Source organism: Camelus ferus, chromosome 2 (assembly GCF_009834535.1).
Source record: "Camelus ferus isolate YT-003-E chromosome 2, BCGSAC_Cfer_1.0, whole genome shotgun sequence".
NCBI classification, from domain to species: Eukaryota; Metazoa; Chordata; class Mammalia; order Artiodactyla; family Camelidae; genus Camelus; species Camelus ferus.
Genome location: NC_045697.1, coordinates 39,766,616 through 39,786,634, shown reverse-complemented (window position 1 = coordinate 39,786,634; position 20,019 = coordinate 39,766,616). Strand labels below are relative to the sequence as shown.

The 20,019-nt window shown below is 38.7% G+C and overlaps 1 protein-coding gene across 10 annotated transcripts in view; it reads left to right on the top strand.

The window, feature by feature from the left end:
- HERC3 (HECT and RLD domain containing E3 ubiquitin protein ligase 3) overlaps positions 1-20,019 on the top strand; it is a 114,419-nt gene that overhangs the window by 36,023 nt on the left and 58,377 nt on the right. For 8 of the 10 annotated variants that reach the window (XR_004326544.1, XM_032498174.1, XM_032498150.1 and 5 more), the window contains 7 exons: positions 6,886-7,045; positions 10,510-10,586; positions 11,437-11,658; positions 12,883-12,974; positions 14,012-14,142; positions 14,632-14,792; positions 16,942-17,018. Coding sequence is in view for 9 of the 10 variants with exons in the window: in XM_032498150.1 (XP_032354041.1) it covers positions 6,886-7,045; positions 10,510-10,586; positions 11,437-11,658; positions 12,883-12,974; positions 14,012-14,142; positions 14,632-14,792; positions 16,942-17,018 (920 nt within the window). In the remaining variant the exon portion in view is untranslated. Of the gene's footprint in view, positions 1-5,417; positions 5,539-6,254; positions 6,351-6,885; positions 7,046-10,509; positions 10,587-11,436; positions 11,659-12,882; positions 12,975-14,011; positions 14,143-14,631; positions 14,793-16,941; positions 17,019-20,019 lie in introns of those variants that run through there. The other 2 variants (XM_032498170.1, XM_032498186.1) reach the window with 2 other exon arrangements.

Below are 20,019 nucleotides of genomic sequence, written 5' to 3'. Positions count from 1 at the left end.
CAATGAGTTTACCATTTTCCCGCCCTGGTCCTCTTACCATTTGGCCCAGAGGCATGTGCAGCTGTGGAAGTACAGTATGTAGGCTGGAGAGCTAAAAAGGGAGCCCCATGAAACCTGAAAGTATCTGAGAGATCTCAGAGAATAAGGAACATGGGAGAGCAACTACATATAGTTACCTATCAACTCTTGGACTCACCCCTGAGCTGTGTATGTGTGGATCAAATTCTTCTTAGCATATAAATGACTTTGAAAACTTAACTAACAAATAGACCACCACTCAGGTCCAGAGTGGCCACTATGTGGTGCGTGGAGGACACAAATCCAAATAGCACTGCAAAGGCTTTGAAAACTAAAACAAAATTGTTAACATTCTCCAGAAGATTTAATAAGACCCAGAATCTTATAATATTCAAAGTGTTCACGATACACTTTGAATTACTCAGCATATGGAAACCCAGGAAAATGTCTACTAGCAGGAGGAGAGACAACAGATGCCAGTGCTGGAATGACATAGATATTGGGATTATCTGATGAAGACTTTAAAGCAGCTATTACACAAATGTTCCAATAAGCTGGCTCAAACTGTTGTGAAGCAAATGGAAAAATGAAATTCTTTGCAAAGAAATAGATGGTATAAAGAAGAACTAACACAGAAATTAAAATGAGAAACTCACTGGATAATTTCAGTAGCAGATGGAAATGACAGAGGAAAGACTCTGAAATTGAAGATAGATTAATAGAAATTATGCAGTCTGAATAACAGAGATTAAAAAAAGACTGAGAAAAAATTAACAGGATTTCAGGGGCTCGTGGGACAAGAACAAAAGGCCTAACGTTCATGTCATTGGAGTCGTAGTAGGAGAGGAGAAAGAATGTGGTGCTGAAAATGATAATGGCTGAAAAACTTCCAAATTTGGCAAAAGACATAAATACACAGATTCAAGAAGTCCAGTGGATCAAGTGAGATAAATCCAAAGAAATCCACACCGAGACAGATCATAATCAAACTTCTGAAAACTAAAGACAAAGAGAATGCGTGAAAGCTACCAAAGAAAAACAACATATTACCTACAGGGGAATAATGATGCAAATGACTGTGGATTTCAGCCCAGAAAGTAAGGAGGCCATAAGTGGCACAGTGTTTTTAAAGTGCTGAAAGAAAAGAAGTCAATCCAGAATTCTGTATTAAGCAAAAAAATAGCCTTCATAAATGAAGATGAAACAAAGTCATTTTCAGATGGAGGAAAAGGCAGAAAATTCATGGCTAGCAGACCTGTATTGATCAATAATTAAAGGAAGTTCTTTGGACGGAGGGGAAATGATACCAGAAGGAATATTGGAACTGAAGGAAGAGCAACAGAAACAGTAGATATCTGGATGAATATAATAGACTATTCTCTTCTTAAGTTCTTTACAATATTTTCATGATTGAAAGCAAAAATTACAATATTGTGATAGAATTTTCAATGTATGTAGATGTAATATTTAAGTTACTGTAACCTAAAGAGAAAGGGGTAAAGGGGACCTTTTTGGTGGTACAGTTTCTGCATTCCACTTGAAATGGTAAAGCACTGATTCTAAGTATGCTTTGAAAGCTAAATATTTATATTGTAATCCCCAGAGCAGTCACTCAAGTAACTATACAAAGAGAGTAAAAAACACAATAAATTAAAATGGAACACTAGTGCAAAAGAAGGCAGGAATGAAGAAAAAGAGCAATGAAAAACACAGGGAAGAAACAGAAAACAAATAATAAAAAAAGTAGGCCATCCATCCAAACATATTAATAATTATATTCAATATAAATAGTCTAAATAAAACTATAAATGCAGAGATGATTATATTAGATTTTTACAAATAACTCACCTGTATAGGAAGATTACATTACTCATTCCTGGGTATTTACTCCAGAGAAATGAAAACTTATACTCACACAATAACCCGTACATGAATGTTTATACATCTCTATTTATAATCACTGAAAACTGGAAACATTGCTTTGTGGTACATCCAAAATACCATGGAATACTACTCACTAATAGAAAGGAACAAACTATTGATACAGGTGACAATTTGGATGAGTCTCAGAGGCATTATATTGGGTGAAAGAATCCAGTTTCAAAAGGTTAGATACTATATGATTCCATTTATATGACGGTATTGAAAATACAAAACTGTGGTGATAGGAGCAGATCAGTAGTCACTAGGGCTGAGGAGAGTGTGACTGAGGGTAACACACGGGACTTTTTTGGGGGTGATGGAACTGTTCTGTGTCTTGATTGTGGGACTGGTTACTTGTACTTAAATTAATAGAATTGTACACTAAAGGGTCAGTTCTACTGTATGAGAATTAAAAAAAAATTTTTTTTAAAGCTGACCCTGGTTCCAGTGCTTTGGGTCAGGAACAAGGTAGAATTCTTTCAATGGACGTAACTCTCGGGAGGGGGCGGTCACTTTAAAGTCAGTTGTGTTAAAGGGTTGAGATACCACCAAGCATAGTCCAGATCCCCCGGAATGTTTAGATGAAGATAAGAAAGTAGTTGGAATATGGCTTAGGAATAGGACCTTTCAGACACAGAAGCAAAGAAAATGAGGGAGATTTTCACCATGTGGTGGGAGGCCAGGTAATCCCAGAAGGAAAGTTGGGTGCTAGGAAATTCTCTTTGTTGGGATCTGCAGGGAAACTTGGGTTATATTCTGTTTTCAGTGGTTTGCTGAGCTCAAGTTTATTTCCATCACCTCAAACCTTTAGTAAAAGTCTGCTGTACCCCTCAGACTAGATTGATAGTACTTTAGAGAAAACCTGCCTGGGGAGAGCAGAGTGTAACAGTAGGAGGTGACATGTAAACTAGGGTGGGATTCAATGGGAAATGAAAGTCAGGGTTGATATGAACGTGAGGATGTGGAATCCACAGAATGGCAGCGCAAAGCGCTGAATTTCCTGCAGTATGGCTCTGTCTTTTGTTTTCTACTATTAAAAATAAAAGAGTAATCTTAGAGTAGACAATTTGGGGAAGCTCAGAAAGGAGTCATCTGAGTGATGAAAGTTTAATCTTTTGTCATACTAACCACTGACATTTCATTTGCTTTATTTTAGTCTTATTAAGAATTTAGTACCAAATATTGATCACTAACTTTGTTTATTTGGTGTATTTTCCACCCAGCTGCTCTTGTTGTTAACTGCAAACTATTGGGTATGTTTCTCATCTGAACAGACAGTAAGAGGAAAGAGTCCATTTCCATTATCCGTAACTAAACTCCTCACTTGGTGGTTCTTTTTACCAGTTTAAGATCTGCCTAGTCCTTTTCCACGAGGGGAGATGACACAGCCTTGTGTGTATAATGGGCTTTGAAGTCAGAAATACCTAGGCTTCAGTCCTAGCTCCACTGCTCACTAGTGGTGAGCCTTGGCCAAATTACATACTTTTTCTCTGCTGGGGCTTATTCTAGAGCTGTTACCTTATAGGGTTGTTGCGAGGATTAGGTTCATATCGGCCACATCCATCTTCCCTCCTGTCTCATCCTTCTCTGCTACCACCCTGGGGTGGTTTAATGCCCAGCTCACTATTAACTTGAAAATACATAAAAAAAATTATGATGGGCTTAAAAGCCACATAGCAGTGACCCTAATAATGTAAGTGCAATTGAACTGCTGACTTGCTCTAAGCAGCATTCCACATTTGCCACTGTTCTGCCCTATTACCTTGGCTCATTCAAAGTTGATAATGAGCTTTGAATTATCAAGACTAAGACTTCTAAAGATCTTAAAGTGTTGCTGTGAGAGACTCAGAGAGAAATTATACTTTTATCCTCAAAAAAAACCCCCAAATATTTCCCCAGTGTTTAATTATTTTAATGCGTGGGTTGAGGTTCTGTCATAATCTGCAAAATACAGTGTGTAGTCTTGACAGAATGAATCAGCAGAGACTGCCTGTGAAAATGTACACTGCAGCCTGAATGTTCCCAGCTGGGCAGGGGTGTGTTCAGGGAGAGGTGTCAATGAAGCATTCCTTAGCTCATTGGCCCTCCCTCAGGGAGTAGATTCTTGAAGGGGGATTAAAATTTCCCTGTAACAGATCCCTAGTTGAATCAGATGAGCTCAGTTTTCTGGCTGGAAGAAATGAGATTAAGTTGGACTTGGGACAACCGTTGGTTTAATTTTCCACAAATCTCATCATTACTGAACAGTACCTCTGCCTTCCGGGCTGCGAGTTGTGATGTGGTGGTGATGGTGGTTCCATGTCTATTCTGGTGGCTGGTATGTGATGGGACAGGAATTGGTTTGCCTAGGTCTTGACCATACTGGGGGTAGATGGTAACTGGGGATCTAGACATGCCCTTTTGACACCACTTAGCTGTGGTAAACGAGGTCAAGAGGGAAGCTATTGACAGATTTTGAGGTAAGGATCAGATAGTGTCCTATGAAACCGCGGAGGAACTTACTAGTGTCACGTGAGGCTGTACACTGACATCGAGGCAGGAAAGGCTTATGGTTGGCATAGGAGGTCAGGTATTGGGGGGCAGGTCTCAGTCCTGGCTGAGGTCTCGGGCTAGGCACCAGGCCCAGGAGAACATAGAAGCTGCCCAAGTCCGAGAATGACGGTACAAGGTGGAAATTTGATCAGAGGAGTAAAAGTCGGTTTTACCTGAGCACCTTTGGCAGGTGTTCCTTAGTTTTTCCATAAGGACAGGACTGTTCTTAGAGTGTGGGGCAAAGCTGAGTTGGGAGTCCGGCTCTAATGGCGAGTAGAGGTTAAAGGAGCCCTTTAACATGGGGACTGCAGGAGTTACAGCATCATCTAGGAGATTTCTCTGACATGAGCATATTTTCAGCTGCTTACGTTTTAAAAAGTTTTTTTTCCTTTTTAGTGATAGTTATCAAACTGTTTAAATCAAATAGCAATTCCCTGCCTCACCTGGCCCCATTCTTGAGTCTCACCTGCAGAGGCCATCACTTTGAATTCTTTAGTTCTTTCTTTTGGTGTTTACCTTTGTATTTCTACATGACAAGCTTATAATGCTATTTCTTGATTTTTTTCAATATTGAACATAACCTGGAGACTTCACACCGGGGAAGACGAGCATGCTGTTACATTCTCCACCCACATTTTGCTCTTCCTCCCCTCCAGATGCTCAGTTTTCTCCAAGTAGTTTCTTTATAAATCAATTAACAATTAAGTTTTAACCATGTAAATTATATTTACTTGGGTATTATGACTTTATATACCATGACTGCTCTTATTTCCTACAAAACATTTAGTGTTTCCTGAAGTTAATTGCTTCACTTTTTTCACTTGCATAGTAATCCCTATTCTCTGGCAGAACTGTGAAACTCATAATAATGTAAACTCATCAGACTGTATTCCATTTTTCACTTTGGAGACATCCCTCCAATTTGCTTCATAAGGCTGCTCCACAGCTGCCTTGGAAATATTCTTCACCTCTTCCTGTGTAAGATTCCTGTTTCCTGGATCCTGATCTTCCCTTTGTTTTGGAGGCATGAGCTTAAGTGACTGACTGAGAAAGACAGCATGGGAGGTAAAATATTTTGAGAGCCTTATATCCCTGAAAATTGTTCTTTTTCCCCCCTCTCCTCTCGTTTGATTCATGGTTGGCTTGATATGGAATTCTTGGTTGGATGTCACTGTCCTTCAAAATTGTGAAGGCACTGGTCCATTGTCTTCTAGTTTGCAGTGCTGCTTCTGAGAAATATGATGCCATTCTGATCTCTGTTCTGTTGTATATAAGCTGATTTTTCCTTTCTAGAAACTATTAGAATCTTTTTTGATGCTCTGAAATTTCAAGCTGAGGTGCTCTGAAGTAGGTTTTTAATCTGTCATTATTCTAAGCTTTTAATAGTTCCTTTCAATGTGAAACTCTTGTCCTTTAGTTATGAGAAATGTTCTTGTTTTTCTTGTTTGAAATTTTCTACTTTGTGTGTTTTCCCTTCTCTTTTTGGAGTTACTATTTTTTTCATTGTTAGGCCTCTTGGAATAATTCCCTCATTACTTTCTCTTTTTTCTCCTCTGTTTTGCTCTTTGCCTTTTTTTGTTCTGTTTCTTAGAAAATTGTAATTCTTATTTCCTCTATGCTTTTGAATGTTTTTCCTTTAAATTTATGCTGTCATGTTTTCATTTTCCAAGATAATTTTGTTCATTTTCTGAATGTTTGTTTCTTGTCTTATTTTATTCCCCTAATAACTTAAATTCTTTTTTTTTTCTGTTTCCTGCATGATCGTTTCCTTCAGAGATCCTTTTCTTCCATTTGTTTTGCTCTTTTATGTTAAAGTTTCCTCACATATCTGATGACCCTTGGCCAGCCTTCTATATTTAAGAGCAAAGCACTGAAATGTGAGTGGAGCTGTGTGTGGGCAAGTCTTGTTAATTAGCGGGAAGCTGGACATTCATTGGGGGACCCACAAATGTTAGCAGCTATGAGTCTTTTCTTTTGGGCCAGTTTTCTCAGAGCTGTGTCCTGAGTCTGAGGGGAGAATGGCATTTTTCTGGATTGGGGAGGGAGGACTTTGGAAGGCAGAATTTCACTCAGTCCCACTGCTTTAGTAATACACCTCACTCCCACTCCCACTCCCATTTGGGCCTCTCTGGTTCCACATCTCCAAATAGTGAACCTTCAGGCTTCTCTTGGGAGAGAAGCACCAGGCACGCGAGGAACGTCGGGTTGTGTGCGCTGCTGCAGGTGTCTTTGCTACCCGGTGCAGCTGGCATCTAAACTGGTAACTTTTAGAAACATATAAAATTTATAATCTCTATAAATATACATTTATAGTGGTTTGCTTTGGAAAAACTAAACTGCCTAGGAAGCTAATTCTGTGTATGTCTTGTTTCTGGGCTTTCATTTTCCTCCTTTTTTTTTTTTCCTTCCCAGAGCAAATTGGAGCTTTGGCAGATCAACACATCGTGCATGTGGCGTGTGGCAAGTCCCACAACCTGGCCCTCAGTGACCGGGGCCAGCTGTTTTCTTGGGGTGCGGGGAGTGACGGCCAACTAGGGCTCATGACCACCGAGGACTCTGTAGCAGTGCCCAGGTGAGAGTGTCAGTTACTGTAATTGTTATTTCCTGCTAGTTTCTTCGCCAGACTCCTTGTTTTGGGTTCTGCTCTCTTATTTAATTGCTGTTGCCATCGTGTCCCTGCCCTGCCTTCTGCTGTTATAACACTTGTCACAAAAATTTTAATTATTTATAGAAGTGTCTTTCTCCAGTTAAAAACTATGCGTAGTTCAGGAACTGCACTTTATTTATTCAAGCCACGTAGTTTCTAATAGAGTGCTTGGAACTCAGTAAATGTTAGAATAAAAAAATATTCTTTCACATGCGGGACTTGTTAACCTATAACCTAAAATTGTAAGCCTAAATCAGTTACTCGTTAAGAACTTTAAACTAGGATCACAAGGCTGACCTGTTATAGGCCAAATTATCTTAAACAGTAGTACCAACAGCTAAAATACTCAATATACATAAGTTCTTTAACACAAAAGGACTAATACAATGATTTTTAATCTCTTATTTAATTCCAAATCTTAGATGATTTGGCTAAATATCAAACAGATATTTACTGTTACTAAATATCTATACAGAGATGTAGTAGATGGTTAGCTTCATCACTAAGAAAATATCTACAATATGGAAGTTACTTTTAAGTGGATTTTTTGGGATGACATCTCTGTTTGTTGAGGGCCCTTAATGATCAAAGAGGCCACTGGCTTACTTCCTTCATTTAGTTCCTGTTCCTTTTTACTACAAATGTACAGCATTTCCCTATTGCAGTACTTGTCACATTCTTTGTAATTGTTTATTGAATAAATATCTTTGGTACAAAGCTGGGAGCTCCTGATGCCAGGAGACCTGGATTACTCATCTTAGCATCACCATTGCTAAGAGTGTCCCAGCACATGCACTGATCAGTACCAGTCTGCTGAATAAATGGCCTCTCCTCCCCCACCCAATTCTTGTCCCTTTCAAAGGACAGTACTTTCTTTTTCCTCTTCATTTCTGTCCTTCTTAGATTTTTGTCTCTTTAATCAAACGTTGTTTTAAGGAAAAGAGGAACATGGAGGTAAGAGTGATTTGGTTCATTTCCTGGTTTAGAACAGGTAATGTCTTGGATTCATTACTTCCAAAAGTTAATTTAATTTTGGGGAAGAGGGAGAGCGGAAATTAAAAGGAAGAAGGGAGATGCTGTATATTAATGAAATTGTGTGTAATATTAAGGAAAAGATTTATAACATTAATGACAAAAGCATTTCATTTGTTGATGACCGAAGACTCAAGTAAAGCTTTTTAGTAGCATTTCATTTCTAAAAATGAAGTAATCTGTGTTAGAGTAGCAGTTTATAATTATTTTCATTAGTCATGTCTAAATTATGGGTGACTTCTGAGGTTTTAGTTTGTATATAATTTTATATTATAATTTAATTGAAATAAATTCAGTAATTCATACCTTAATACTGTGGAAAGTAACATAGCTTTGAAGTCATGCAGCCTCAGATTCCAATACTATTACTTAGTAGATGAGTGACCTTGGGCAAATTGTTTAACTTATCTAAACCTTGGTTTCCTAACTTAAAAATGGAGTTATGTAGTACTATGAACCTTTACAGAGTTTTTGGGAGGATGGATGGGTAGGTAAAACACAGTATATGCTTGTGCTGTATATATATGTATCTCCCCTTTTCTCCACCTCAAGGGTTTAATTTCTTATTATTTATCTTGTCCTTTTGACCTGCTTCCTTTTTATAACTGTGATGGTGAAGGTTGTGACAAGAGTAGTAGTGACCCATGAAGGGAGAATTGTGGGGAATTTGAGTGGAATCTGGCCAGGAAAAAGGACATTCGTCCAAATTGCTGCATCAAGGTTCTGAAACATTGGTCCCTAAGGCAGTATTACATGTTCCAATTAAAAAAAATAGTGGGTTCTATTAGCTATTGATACATGCAGCAGTTTGGACGAATGTCCAGGGAATTATTCTGAGTGAAAAAGAAGCCAATCCTAAACAATTACCTCCTATATCATTCCATTTATATAACATTCTTGAAATGACAAAATTTTGGAAATGGAGGATAGGTTAGTGGTTGCCAGGGGCTATGAATGGGGGTGGGGAGGAGTGGTTGTAAAAGTACAGCATGAGGAATCCTTGTGCTGTTGGAACCATAGAGTGTCTTGACTGTGGTGGTGGCTACATGAACCTATACACGTGATAAAAAACAATACATACACAGAAATGAGTACAAATAAAACTGAGGAAATATGAATAATATTGGTAGGTTGTACTAATGTCATATCCTTGTTATAATATTATACTATAGTTTTGCAAATGTCATCATTGGGGGAAACTGGACAAAGTATACAAGAGATCTCTGTTATTTTTCCTTAACTGCGTTTGAATCTACAATTATCTAAAAAAATTAGTTGGGCTCTATTTGGTACTAAATGCACATGTGAACTCTATTTTATAAACATTTTATATCTGAGAAAATAAACCATAACAAAAGCAACATCTGCCTATCACTCTAAATAACCCTTCTTCCCCTCTTGGACGTCTGTTTTCTAAAATGCCCCTCTCCCTGGAGCCGGCCTATCTGACCCTTTGATCTCATGGCATACACTTAATGAAGAGGAACACGGCAGCTTGTGAATTGTTAAAACAGGGAGCAGGAGATATTCGCAGGCTGTCCAGCTCTGCTGGGCTGCGCCAAGCGTGGATTTTTTTCATTTAATTCTCACCACAACCCTATGAATAGGTACTGGTCTTATCTCTGTCTTTCACATGAACAAGCAGAGCAGCAGGATTTGAAAAGTTATAATCTGATCGTCCTCTTTACCATCCTAGGGAATCAGAGGTTTGGAGGCATTGCCGTTAATAATTTTTTAAAATGTTGGTAAAATACTCATAGCATTTACCATCTAAACCATTTTTAAGTGTACTGTTCAGTAATGTTAAGTATACTCTCACTGTTGTGTAACCAATCTCCAGAAGCTTTTTATCTTGCAGAAATTTAACTCTGAACTCATTTAAGGACAACTGCCCATTTCTCCTCTCAATGTGGGTGTACACATATCTCTTTGGGACCCTGCTTGCAGTTCTTTTGGATTTATACCCAGAAGTGGGGTTACTGGATCGTGGCATTGCCCTCATTTGAAAGCCATTTAGACACCGGCTATGTTCTTAGTCGTCTCTTTTCTGTAGCTCACTCCTTTTGTCCTAGAATTGGAGATGGTAAGGTGGTAATTAACAGAGGGTTGTGGCAATGCTGATGGTTTTAAGTGCAGAATAAGTTGTTTATTATTTAGTTTGAAAAAACAGTAACTACCTAAGAAGCAGGAGGTCATTGAAAGACCTAATAGAATTATATCATGCAAGATTATATATTTGATTTTCAAAAGTCTTTTGTGAAAGATGTGCTTTATTACAACTGTGTTATTTGGTTGGGAATATTTCTGATCATTGTTTGTGAATGCCCTTCTTAAGAGGAAAGCCTTTTCTGTTTTAGGTTAATACAAAAGCTGAACCAGCAGACAATATTACAAGTTTCCTGTGGCAACTGGCATTGCTTGGCTCTTGCAGCTGGTAATGTAATGTTAAAACATATGTTAATGTTATGTTAATTTGGAAATCATTTCTCTTTGCATTTTTGTGTGATGTTATCTAACTGGATACCTTTGACTAACTAGTTAGGGTCTGTGCATTGCTGTTAGGCAGCGGCAGTTCTCAGACAGTCTTTATGTAGCTCATACTTTCCTCAGGGTGTGGATGGTGATGGAGGTGGTCATTATTGCTGCTCCACCTTTCTGTTGGGGGGATGAGCGGAGGCAGGACTGTAGTTCAATGTTCTTGAGCAGAAAATTGGTTTTTGTTAGCTACAGCTCACTATCGAGTTATATTCCACCATGAAGCTCCCAAATAAAAAAGGAGGAGTAAGAAAAACCTAAGACAGCAGATAATGCTGTATTCTGGCAGATTGTATCTGAGAGGAAGTCAGCACAAACGTGTCCTGCTTGATTCTCTGTGGGGTGGTCCAGGTCATGGCTGGATCCCATCAAGTCCTGGGGCTCTCGTGGTCTTGGTGTGGTCAGAACTAGTTCACCTTGCTCAGTGGATATCTAAGCCTGGTAATTGGCGTATTCAAAACTGAATTGACTTTAGCATTTAATTTTTTATTTACATAAATGTTCACAGCCTTTGAAGGGTGATAAACCGCAGCTTGTCTCTCTGTCGTCCTGACAGTGGGACTTCTAGTTGTGGGAGTCTTCCAGCGTGACGTGTGTCTGCTCCCTTGCTTTGGGTGGTGGGTGTATGTGTGTTGGGGGCTGAGCAACTAGCGGATGAGCCTGCTGAGTGACTCTAAAATAACAAGGTTATTCTTGTGGGTGGAAAATGTATGTTTTTGGTAATACCAGTTATCCTGTTCTCATTTCAGATGGTCAGTTCTTCACATGGGGGAAGAACAGCCATGGGCAGCTGGGCCTGGGAAAGGAGTTCCCCTCCCAGGCCAGCCCGCAGAGGGTGAGGTCCCTGGAGGGGATCCCGCTGGCGCAGGTGGCTGCAGGAGGGGCCCACAGCTTTGCCCTGTCTCTCTCAGGAGCTGTTTTTGGCTGGGGGATGAATAATGCAGGACAGCTAGGGCTCAGTGATGAGGAAGGTAGGTAAACTCTTCATGTGTACTAATTTTTCTTTAAAAATTTATTGTTGGGAGGGAGGTAGTTAGGTTTATATATTTATTTTATTTTAGTATTTTTTTTAATGGTGGTACTGGGTCTGAACCCCAGACCTAGCTCATGCTAAGCATGGGCTCTACTGCTGAGCTATGCCCAGTCCCTTCTATATTTATTTATTTTTTAAATGGAAGTACTAGGGATTGAACCCAGGACCTTGTGCATGCTAAGCATGCACTCTACCACTGAACTATACCCTCCCTCAAGTGTACCTCTTAACTTCATTTGTTTAATATACGTGCTTCTTGAAGATCTTTTATGTGCTGGCCCCGTGTTGGCACTAAGGGTGCAGAAAGGGCCAAAACAGATAATACCCTTGGCTTAGTGAAGATTGCATGCTAGCAAGCAGAAGCAAACAGGAAGCCAGTAAGTATACAGTATGTCGGGGGCTTGAGAGGAAAGTTTCCTGTTTTACTTAAGGTGGCCACGGAGAAGAAGTTTGAGCAGAACCCTGTAGGAAGTCAGATCGGAGAGGAGATTTCTATGTTGATAGAAATATGGGTGAAGAATGTTCTAGTCAAAGGGAACAGGGTGTGCAAAGGCTCTGATGCAGTAGGATATGGGATGTGGGATGAACAGGAGAAAAGCAGCAGAGCTGGAGGTCAGAGAGGTTGGGAGGCCCAGTTACGTGGGACCATGAAGGGCAGAGTGAGATGTCAGCTTCTCTCGGTGAAGGAGCAAGACCTGAAGGTTTGTGGAGAAGAGTGATCTAATTTGGCTTTGCCTAAAGTGGGTTCAGGGGGAAGCTGGAAGACTAGTTTGGAGGCAATGGCAATAAAGATGGATTTCAAATATATTTTGATGGTGGGGCCAGTTGATTTTGCTCATTGTTGAATGTGTAGATTGAAATAAAGAGAGGAAAAGCTGAGAGGATAAAGTTGCATTTATGAAATGAGGGAAACTTTGTATGTATCTGGGTTTGGGGGCGGGGGGTGAGTGGACAGAGTTGGGGAGTATGGGGAATCCATGAGTTAGGTTTTAAATATATTAAAAATGAGATGTCTATTAGACATCCAAGTGGAGGTTCAGTCACGAAGCTGAATATGTGAGTCAGGAATCCCAGGGGGACCTAAAATTTAGGCTCTGATAGCTGTGTATGTTTCATCTCGAAGGCAAATGGTACTGACATGCTAGTATTTCTCTTATTCTAGATCGAGAGTCTCCTTGCCATGTGAAGCTTCTACGAACACAAAAAGTTGTCTATATTAGTTGTGGAGAAGAGCATACAGCAGTTCTCACAAAGGTAAGGGACTCAGAGTGTTCTGGTTTGTTCTGTGGCACTTTGGTGCTGGGTATGATGTGGGTGATTATTGCTTGATTATTTTTGATAGTGTCTTTTAGAGAGAGTAGTGATAGTGTTTAAAAATAGTTCAAAATCTATAACCTTAAAAATATAGTATATATAGCAATATTCTGTGTTCCTTTAAAACAAGCCATTTAAATATATAAAAGAAAGAGCAATATAATGTTTTAAAATTATCAACCTATTTATTTGCTATCCATAGAGAATGAAAATGTATTTTCATGTCAAAAATACTATTATAGATTCACTTTAATAAAATACGTTAGCATTTGTTCAATTTCAGCTGCTAAAAAAATCTTACCAAGGAGTCTGGAGCATTTAGTTTCTTTTTTTTTTTTTTTAACATTTTTTATTGATTTATAATCATTTTACAATGTTGTGTCAAATTCCAGTGTTCAGCACAATTTTTCAGTATACATGGACATATACACACACTCATTGTCACATTTTTTTCTTTGTGAGCTACCATAACATTTTGTGTATATTTCCCTGTGCTATACAGTATAATCTTGTTTATCTATTCTACAATTTTGAAATCCCAGTCTTATCTCTTCCCACCCCCCACCCCCTTGGCAACCACAAGTCTGTATTCTATGTCTATGAGTCTATTTCTGTTATGTATTTATGCTTTTTTTTAAAATTTAGTTTCCTATGTATGAATGATCATGAAAAATTAATCTCATTTCACCTATCTTTTTCTCCTTTTTTTGTGTTACTTCTTAACACATCACTGTGTTTTTAAATAATTTTCTGCATTTATAGATGGCATACATCCCCTTGACCTATCTTTGTTCCATAAAGATGTAGCCTTAAGTTCTTTTCTGTTATTTTTTTATTTAACAAACATTCCAAAGAAGTGATTTGGCTAAGTATCAGGTGAGTGTAGTGTGATATAAATTTTGTATATGGAGGGTTTCGGAGGAGTGTACCCAAACTCAGAGGTACAGTGCAGTCATGTGATATTTGTTCTTTGTTAGAGTGGAGGTGTGTTTACCTTTGGTGCTGGTTCCTGCGGGCAGCTTGGACACGACTCCATGAATGATGAGGTTAATCCGAGAAGAGTTCTGGAGCTGATGGGCAGTGAAGTAACGCAGATTGCTTGTGGCAGGTGAGTGCTCCTAAGAGCTTCCTCATATCTACCGAGACCCAGAAAGGGGTCTTTGCAGTAACGGAGAATGCGGTTAGACGCAACCACCATCATTTTAAGACATCCCAATTGCATGCGCACCTTCGGCGACGGTTTGGAGAGTCAGATCTGAGCAGGGTGTGGCAAGGAAGGGTTTTAGAGAAGCAGAGTAACATGGGGCTGGTACGCCTGTTTGGGGATAAAGAGTAGCATGATGTTGGGGAGACATGCAAAGGAAAGTGACAGCGCCTCAAAGCACTTCTTGGAAATTTTACTGGTCCACCCTGCTTCTTCCCACACACCCCAAATGCAGCAGGCCCTTCAGCTCTTTCCCAGTCTCGCCATCCTACCGGTGAACTAGGGTGTCAGAGAAAGATGGGGTTCTACTGCAGAAATAGCCAGGGTGTATATTCGTTCATGTCAGTAGAAATGATGCTGATGAGTTAACTAACTTACATAATTTTTCCCCAGACAACATACCCTAGCCTTCGTGCCTTCTTCTGGACTCATCTATGCATTTGGTTGTGGAGCGAGAGGTCAATTAGGAACTGGACACACTTGTAATGTCAAGTGCCCATCTCCCGTGAAAGGTTACTGGGCTGCCCATAGTGGCCAGCTTTCAGCCAGGGCTGGTAAGAGTGATTTTCATTGGAATTTAATGGTATTTTAAGTGCTACAAACAATTGTTTATAGAACATGTATTTTTTACCTTGAGGTCTTTTGGAGGGAATGAGTGAGATATTTTCTTTTAACATCAATAAAAAAGTATGGGAGTACTTACTCTGCATGAGACTCTATAGTTGAGATCCTAGAGAACAAAGCAAAAAATGTAATTTTGGCCCTAACGACCTCGATAGTGGTGTATGCATTTTATTTATTATTATTATTGCTGATAATGAGAGTCAATGTTTATTCAATGCTTAACTAAGTTCCAATATTATGCTAAGCACTGAGAACAACCTTAAGAACTAATGGTTATTATCTCTATTTTGGAGATGAGGAAATTGAGTCTTAAGGAGGTTAACTTGCCCAAGATGATATAGATTCTGGGGCCAGGATTTAAACCCAGGTCTGCCTCATTTTAAAACTTATGCTCTTTTTTTTAAAAAATTAAAACTATTTAATATAATTTTTAAAGGTCACACTCCATTTACAGTTATTACAAAGTATTAGTTATATTCTCCATTGTTGTAAATACATCTTTGTAGCCTACCTTACCCCAGGAGTTTGTATCTCACGGTAACCACTGGTTTGTTCTCTGTATCCGTGAGTCTCAAGCCTGTGCTCTTAATGCTTGCACATTGCTGTTTTGGTCACAACATGACATGATTTCTTTTCATGCTGCTTTTTTTTCTCTTAAAAAAAAAAACAGTTAAATAGCACAGTGTTCATTTCATTGGAAATCAAAATAAGGCAGTCATTCAGTAAGAGTAACTTGACATAATAAATCCAGAGGCTAAAATGGAGCGGTAGAGGCATTAAAAAGAAGTGTGATTTAATAATTAATTTTGATTTTGAAGACCATAGAGTGACACACTTACAGCTTGATCAGAATTTTGTTTTAACAATAACAATCATCCATATCTCTGGATTATAAACTTAAGTAAAGGGATTGAGTCTTTTTCTCTTTATAAACCTGGCATATAGCACAGGACCAGACACAAACTTCTCACTCAATAAATATTTATAATGAACAAATAAGCATCTAAAATGTAGTGGAACTTGAAATATAAAATAAACAAGATTTTGTTTTGCTGATGTTCCACAAAATGAAAGAATGGCTTGGTGTTCTCTTGTCTATTTGTAAATTTCTTTTTCTCCAAGGCATTGTACTCATGTTAGGAATGTGTATAATTAAGAAGTACACCAATTTAAAAAGCTCAAGTATTTTATAGCTTAATTTGAAACTACAAATTTTTGAAGTTTAATTACAGCATAACTGATGTGATCATAGATTTGTGCTTTGATGTTTGTCAATGTGATTTTATACCTTAAGTAGGTAAATTTCAATTTATTATGTAAATACTGTGGTTTTAGGAACCTTCTTGGTAATGTGGGAGCACAGAGGAAGGCATCAAGGAGTATTCCGTTTAGACGAAGTTTGAGCTGTGTCTTAAAGGATGATTTGGAGTTAGCCAGGTAGAGGACTATGAGGGAGTGGGCAGTGGTGAGTACCATAGAATTGCTCAGTTCCAGGAGCACCTTCCCAGTTATGCTCTAGGAGGCGCCATTCTCAGAGAATACAGTGTGCACTGGGGTTGGTGGATGGAAAAGGCTTGGACGTAGGGATGGTGTGGTGTATTAGAAATGAAAGCGGTGTGAGAGTGTCACCACAGACATGGTGTGATGGAGACGGACAGGGAGTGTGACATGGAGGTCCTTCTGTGGCAGGCTTCAGAAGGGGCTAAGGACCACCACACTCAGATGCTGGATGATTTCTTAGCGTATGTTCTGGTTTATAGTAGTGACTGTTTTAAATTCCAGGTCAGTGGAATGGCATGGTAGAGTTAGAATGAAAAATAGGAACAAGGTCAGGACTAGCTGGCAGTCGGGGGGAGGGAGGGAGAGAGGGTTGGAGTGGAAGGTACCATGTTATATATTTAGTTTTAATTGAAGTAGAAACAGTCCTGGGAGGAGAGCCAGGAAAGAAGGTTTCTGACTTCTCTGAAATAATTAAATGGATAGGAAACCACTCTGAAGTATATTTTGGAATATTAAGAAAGGGGATCAAGGAAAAACTTTAATTGTTGAAAAATATGCTCTTGAAAATTTTTTTGACAGATCGCTTTAAATATCACATTGTTAAGCAGATTTTCTCTGGAGGAGACCAAACTTTTGTACTTTGCTCCAAATATGAGGTAAAATTTTCTTTTGACTATTATTTTGGGGGTGGAATAATGGTGAACCAATATTTACTTTAATTTATTTAATTACATGAGAGCAATGTTACGCTTTGTTTCCACCAATTTTATCTTATTAAAATAAGCCAATTAAACCTTGAGTTTCTCTCCATTTTATTCCCTTGAAGTGCCAATAATTTTCTTGGTATTTTAATCACAGGGTTCTAATTTATAATTTTAAATGACTTATTTATATCTGTATTTGTCCCAAAAGAGACTTAAGGAGGCATTACTTACTTAGTTTGGGATTATTTGACTTGCCATTCTTTCCTTTCCCGTTAAGTAGCAATAAATGCTAGGTATTTAAGAACTTGCTGGGCTCGTTTGATGTAACTGAGTATATCCTAAATATGAGATGCCGTGCTATTCAGATATCCTTTATTATTTATCATCTGCTCATAGCAGCATGCTGAAATTTCCCTCAGATTGTCTCCTGCACCACTGTGATGGGTAAATCAGGAATGATGTTCCGGTGTCTTTCAGGGTTGAAGGTGGAAGAGAATGTGGGCCAGGTATCTGTGACAGAGCTTTAATTTATTCCTCCCTTCCTGGACAAGAGGAATCAGTCTGAAATTAGCACCACAGATTTGTCTTCTGCCTCCCCGTCTGCCACCCAGTCCCCTGCTCTTGTGTTTCCTCTCATCCCCCTCTCCCCAACTTTTATTCAACAAGCACTTAGGGAGGACCAGCCATATGTAGTGCATTCATCCTCATCCTCCCCTGGAGGAGCAGGCAAGGGGCATTGGTGATGACAGAAGAATCAGAATAGGTTGGGAAGAAAATGAGGGTCTGTGGACACAAGGGGCCCTTTCAGTGCTGGAAACTCTCCCATTACTCTGATACTTTGTCTTCTTTAAATATTACAGTGTTCTTGCCTTCTAGTCAGTATCATTCTATGATTTTGGTAGAAAAGGTTGTGGTGGAGCCCGAGGCTGCAGGTTGGACAGCTGAAACTGACAGTGAGATATCTTCCAGGTCAGGAACCAGGAGAAGGTTCTGTTTAGTGCAACCATCTGGGGTGACTTGGAACTGTTGCTTTACACCTATTTTAGGCCCAGCCTCAGTGCTTCACAGAGAAACCTTGGGAAAAGCTGAGACTATTCTTTGTTTCTTCAAGATGCCAGTAAAGCAAAATATAAAAAGCACCGAATCTCTGCAGAGTAATAACTTTGTGTCCACAAGTAGTAGAGTTTGAAGTATTCATTTCCCTAAGAAACTGGCTTGATGAACCAACTATAAATTTCCTGTGAAATTCAACATAAAATTTAGTTTCATTCCTTTTGTAAATATGGTATCTGATACATGTAGTTGGATTTTAAATTTATTGTAATTAACACTGTCGGGACTGGTGAACAAAACTGATGAAAAGGAAGTTAAGTGACATGTTGTTGAAGAAACAGGGCAGGTTCAAGTTTAAACAACTGGTAAGAGTGACTTGCATTAAAATGTAAGATACAAAGAAGAAAGAATATGACTTAGGAAAGTATTGCTCTATGTTTTAAAAGCTGAAACCTCTATACTTAAGCTATTAAGCATTTGTGTTTAGATACAGAGCTGGATCAAGATATTTGTTTAATCTGTTACCATGACACTTGAAGAATCTCTTAAAGACCCAAGAAAAAGCATCTGTGTGTGACAGGCTCGATTTTTGTAAAACTCAGATTCATTCATTCATGCCAGGCCGGAGGTGGAAGAAGAGGGGAGGCACGCTATTTGGATACTCCTTCGCTGCGTTTGATTCTAGGTCTTTACAATTTATTGAGTGCAAACCATAGCCTCTCCTCTTCCTTTCCTCTTGTTCCCTGGTTAGGATTGAAGGAGTGTGGTTGAGATTGTGTGTATGTGTGTGTGGTGTGTCTGCCTGCCTGCCAACTTGCCTGACTCAAAACCTGCTAAAGTGACATTATCCTCTTTTCCTGGAACAGTTATCCTCAACCTTGGTGGCCCATTGAAATCACCTATGGGCTTTATTTTATTTCCTTCCAGTTTTATTGAAATGTAATTGACATACAGCACTATATAGTGTAATGCTTTGACTTAAATACATCATGAAATGGTCACCACCATAAGTTTAGTGGACATTCATTATCTCATATGGATACCAAATTAAAGAAATAGAATAAGTGTTTTTTCCTTGTGATGAGAGTTCTTAGGATATACTCTTTTAACAACTTTCATAACACATACAGCAGTGTTGTATTTATCAGGTTGTACGTTATGTCTTTAGTACTTATTTAAAACTCAAAATCTGTAGCTTTGACTACCTTCCTCCAATTCCCCCTTCCCCTTATCCACTGCCTCTGGTAACCACAAATATGATCTCTTTTTCTATGAGTGAGTTTGTTTTTGAAGTATAGTTAACCTCCAACATTATATTAGTTCCTGGTACACAACATAATGATTCAATATTTCTATAATTTCAAAATGAGCACTACAATAGGTCCAGTTACTATTTGTCACCATACAAAGATATTATGTAATTATTGACTGTATTCCCCACACTTATGACTTGTTTATTTTGTAATTGGAAATTTGTACCTCTTAATCTCCCTCATCTGTTTCTCTCCATCCCCACCAACCACCAGCAATCCTCTGTTTATTGTCTGTATCTATGACTCTCTTTGTTTTTTAATATTTGTTATTTGTTTTGCTTTTTAGATTCCACATATAAATGAGGTCTTACAGTATTTGTCTTTCTCAGTCTGACTTATTTTACTTAGCATAATACCTTTTAGGCTCATCCATATTGTTGCAAATGGCAAGATTTCATTCTTTATTATGGCTGAGTAATATTCCATTATATATACATATATACCACATCTTCTTTATCCATCCGTTGGTGGACATTTAGGTTGCTTCCATATCTTGGCTATTGTACATAATGCTACTATGAACATAGGAGTGCATGTATATCTTCAAAATAGTGTTTTTGTTTTCTTCAGGTTAATTCCTGGATCAT